Source organism: Medicago sativa, chromosome 2 (assembly GCF_051527215.1).
Source record: "Medicago sativa cultivar Bolivia chromosome 2, Bolivia_mono, whole genome shotgun sequence".
Classification (NCBI taxonomy): Eukaryota; Viridiplantae; Streptophyta; class Magnoliopsida; order Fabales; family Fabaceae; genus Medicago; species Medicago sativa.
In genome coordinates, this window is record NC_140750.1 from 25,315,295 (window position 1) to 25,320,181 (window position 4,887).

At 34.5% G+C, this 4,887-nt stretch overlaps 1 protein-coding gene across 1 annotated transcript; it reads left to right on the forward strand.

Moving 5' to 3' along the window:
* Positions 1 to 2,960: 2,960 nt before the first annotated feature.
* On the forward strand, positions 2,961 to 4,484 carry LOC146945773 (uncharacterized). The gene is made up of 2 exons (XM_085748098.1): positions 2,961 to 3,713; positions 3,918 to 4,484. The coding sequence occupies exons 1-2, from the start codon at positions 2,961 to 2,963 to the stop codon at positions 4,482 to 4,484; spliced, it is 1,320 nt and encodes a 439-aa protein (XP_085604224.1).
* Positions 4,485 to 4,887: the final 403 nt, after the last annotated feature.

The window sequence follows — 4,887 nt, forward strand, 5'->3', positions numbered from 1 at the left end:
ACCACAATCAAGTGAACAAAAAGAAAGGAATCGCAATGTCATTGAACAACTTTGGAAGCGCTAATGTTGTTACCTATTGTGAGTTAATAAGAAGGTGCTGTCATGTGTGGTGTTGTTGGTGGGATAAGAATGACTTAAACCATGGAAATATAACTAACTGCTCCAAGATAGTTTGAGCTTCAAACATTCTGAGTTTTTTATTCTAATTAACGGTGAAACAAACACAGTTAAGTGACAAGGGAGGTTTTTATTTATTTTATGAAAACTTAGGGGAGGTTAGTGTTTATTTTAAAATTAGAGGGGATGTTTGTGTTATTTAAGAAAACCTCAGGGGAGGTCAATGTAATTTCCCCATTATATAAAGATACTTAACTAAGCTTACAAAAGTCTTATTTTTTTCTAACACAAATGCTAATAATTAGTTGTTAAATTAATTTTTCTCTTTGCCCGAGTTTGACCTCAAGACCTCGAACTTCTTATCCTTAGTTCAAACTAATCGAACTACCAAACTCCAAGCTTACCAAAATCTATTTATTTATGAAATAATTTTTTTAGATTTGCTCCACAACCCTAACTCAATGGCAAAAATGTTAAAATTGTTAGCCCGTGTAGTGTAAGATGAGTTTCAATTCCAACTTGTTCACTCCGTTTATAAAAAGAAATCTTTGAAATTTGTTTTGATGTCCTTTTCCTTACATTAATTCTTTATGAGAATTTAAAATAAAATCAATAATTGCGTCAGCGATTTGTCTTTTGAATCTCATTAAGCTCATATCCATTCTATTCCACTTTATATGAATTAATGGTTGGCGTGCCCCAGGTGCCTGAGGGGGGACCAACGATGACTAGGAACTAGGAAAGAGGCTCATGCATGCCTCACACACTCAGGTCATTTGCAAATATTTTGAAAATGGGTCAAAGGTATTATATTGAATAAATGGTCACTTTAGTATTTGACTCTGCACCTCGCTGTTACAAAGGTCTCTGACTCCGGATTAAATACAAAGTAGTCTCCGAATGTGCAGTTTCATAATCTTTCCCTCATTCTATAGTGGAAGTGCAGTGAAGTTGATTAATATGTTTCTACATGCATGTTTGATAAATGTGTTTTAGTAGAAAGTAAGATATAGTTGAAGTTATTTTGATCATGTTTAGTGAAGACAAAGTTTGGAGGCATACTCAATTGTTTGACAGTTACAAAACATAAATATATTTAAAAAAAAAATCACATTTGACATGAGACATACTATTTGTTGGAACAAAATGTGTTCAACAATGCTTCTTTAAGTTTTGATGATAATAAGGTATTAAAAGTTCATTTGGATATGCTAATATTTGTTCAAGTGTGCAGAACCATAGACTAAAATTTATAAGTCTTAAAACAAGGTATTGGTTCTGGAAGAACAAATGAGAGCAAAAGAATTTTCAAGAGAAGCTTAGTTGCAAGTCAGAGTCTGAAGACCATCAGAGTCTGAAGTCCATCTGAAGCTGACTGTTAGAGTCTGAAGTTCACCCAGAGTCTGAAGATCATCAGAGTCTGAAGTGAAGAACCTGAAGTTAGTTATTATGAATATTTGAAGATACAAATATGCAGAAGGACAGTGAAGGACAATAGTACAATTGTAGAACCACTACTCCACTACTCCAACATTTCATGTGCATAGTACAAGCTACATTTGTGTCTCTGCTGGTTAATTCTACATACAAAGAATGGTTTTCAAATTATTCCCTCCTAGGACATTAACCAAATCAAGCAACAAATCAATGTTGATTGATCAAGCTTCTACAACAACTCTTTGATGCGCTGGCACCTCTACAACGTCTCTTTCATACCTCTATATAAAGGAATGAAGACTTGAAGATTAGTAGAGACTCTACAACATTTAAACTGTGCCAAAACTCTGCTGAAATTGTTGTGCATCAAACACTTATAATTTCTTAACAACTTTCATATCTTAGAAATTCTAGAGTCTTAAAAGTAGGAACTGTTTTGTATTGTATTGTGAACACCACTGATTGTGTATCAAGTGTTCAATCCAAACTTATTTCTTTGTAATTTGTCTATTTAGAAGTATCTTTCTTTTGTGTTTGAACATAGGAAATCTCTTGCTTGTGTGCTTGAGTATTTGAAGTCTCTTGCTTGTGTGCTTAAGTTGTAATCAGATTGAGTTATAGTGAAAATCTTCTTGGAAATGCAAGGGGGACTGGACTACTTCCGGATTGTGGAAGGAACCAAGATAATTGCTTTGTCTCTCTCTCTCTCTCTCTCTCTCTCTCTCTCTCTCTCTCTCTCTCTCTTATCTTTTATATCTGCTGCTATTAGACTCTAAACATTGTTCCAGACTTTGAACTCTATCAGACTCTGGACTCTGAACTTAGTTTAAAAAGAAGAAAAAGCTAACACAATTCAACCCCCCTTCTTGTGTTTTTATCACCTTCAGTTGGTACCAGAGCGTCTGGTTTTGTTGTTATAACACTTAACAGTGTAACATAAAAGATATGAGAAAAACATGTCTTCTGGTGATACTGGAAATTCTAGTTCTGCTGTTCCATATGATTTTAATGATGACACGTCATCTGGTTCAAACAAGCCTTCAATATTCAATGGCGATCCTGATACATTCTCTTGGTGGAAAACCAAAATGTATAGTCATATCATGGGCTTCGATGAAGAATTATGCGATGTCTTTGAAGATGGTGTTGTTGATATGGTTTTAGATGAAGAATGTGCTGCTATTGATAGAAAGAAACACACTGCTGCTCATAAGAAGCTCTATAAGAAACATCACAAGATCAGAGGCATTCTTGTTGCTGCTTTACCTCACAAAGAATATTTGAAGATGAGTGACAAATCTACTGCTAAAGCTATGTTTGCATCTCCTTTTTCTAACTATGAAGGTAATAAGAAAGTCAAAGAAGCTAAATCTACTATGCATGTTCAACAATATGAAATGTTTAGAATGAAAGAGGATGAAGACATTGAGACTATGTACTCAATGTTTCAGACTCTAGTCTCTAGACTTCAGATTCTAAAGAAAATATATGTAGCTGCTGATCATGTGAAGAAGATTCTAAGGAGCTTACATACTAAGTGGAGACCTAAGGTGGCATCTACTAAGGAAGCTAGAAATCTAAACACTTTAAGTCTTGAAGATTTCATAAGCTCTCTCAAATGTCATGAGATATGGCTCAATGAACAAGAACCTATTAAAAAGTTAAAATCTATAGCACTAAAGTCTAATGGAAAGTCTTCAAAAGCTCTCAAAGCTAATGAATCTGAAGATGAATCTCTTGTTGGAGGTTCTGACGAAGATCCAGAAGTTGAAGAGATGGCTATGCTTTCCAAAAGACTTCAGTATGTGGCTAAGAAAAACAAGAGGTTTTTTAGCAGAAGCAGTAGCTACAAAGGACCAGTTTCAAGGAAAAAAGATCAGAAAGGATGCTTCAACTGCAAGAAACCTGGTCACTTCGTTGCTGATTGTCCTGATTTGCAAAAAGAGAAATCAAAGGAGAAATCCAAGAAAGCAAACTTCAAATCCAATAATTTCATAAGGCAAATCAAGAAGAGTTTGATGGCTACTTGGGAAAATCTAGACAATGAATCTAAATATGAGAAAGATGAAGCTGAAGTTGAAGCTAATGTGGTTGTGGGATTGGTAGCTACAGTGGCTTATGATGCAGAATCTGGAACAAACTCTGAAGATGAAAATGAGGTATACTCTAAATTAATTAGATCTGAACTTATTGATTCTATCAAAGAGCTTCTTAGTCAATTTAAAACAAGATCCAAAGAGTTGAAAGAGTTAAAAGAAAGATATGTTAGTTTGTTAAAACTATATGAGACAACTACTTTGGATATGGAAAATATTGAAGCTGAAAATAGATATTTTAAACAATTGACTAATAAGTGATCCAAGAAACCCTTAAGTGAGCAAGATATTGCAATTCAAGATTTTATTGTGACTGGTATTGATAGAAGCAAAGTTGCTTCTATGATTTCTAATGTCAGAAGGAACAAGGGAGAAGGAATTGGATTTACCGAAGAGTTTGATAAACCCAATAATACTCCTCCACCTTGTTCTGATTGTATTAAGAAAAGTTTAAATGCTTACTTTGTGTCAGAAGCTGATAAATCTGAAGTTGTTGTCCAGTCAGAACCTAAAGCTTCTGATTCTAAGACTATGAACATCTCAAAGTCAAAGAATCCTAAGTCTAAGGTTGTGAATGACTCTGGTCCTAAGACTTTAAAGATCCAGATTTTGAAGAGACCAGAACCTAAGTATCATGTTCTGATGAACTCAGAGTCTGGAGTCTCAAAGTCTAAGGATCAGAGAAGGAAAACTATTGTAGCTACATGGGATTCAAGACCAAATGGTGTTAAACCTAGAGTCTTTAATTACCATAAGCCACATAACTTCAGGCACAAGAAACAAAAGAAGACTAAATCTTTCAGGACTAACCATAAAGGACCCATAAAGATATAGGTACCTATGTCTGAAATTGCTTATGCTGCAAATACGCTTAAGAGGAAAGGAAAAGCAGAGATTATAGTACCTGGAAAGTGGTTGCTCACGACACATGGCAGGAGAAAAGTCTACGTTCCTAACCCTAACAATTAAAGAGGGAGGAACTGTGGGTTTTGGTGGAAACAAGACTAGAAAATCTTTGGTATGGGAACTATTGGTAACTTTTCTATCTCGATTAATAATGTGTGGTTTGTTGATGGACATAGACATACCTTACTTAACATAAGTCAATTTTGTGATAATGGTTATGATGTGATGTTTGATAAGAACCACTGCACATTAATCAACAAGAATGACAAATCCATAGTGTTCAAAGGAAAAAGAAAGAACAATGTGTATAAAATTAATTTTTCAGATTTGA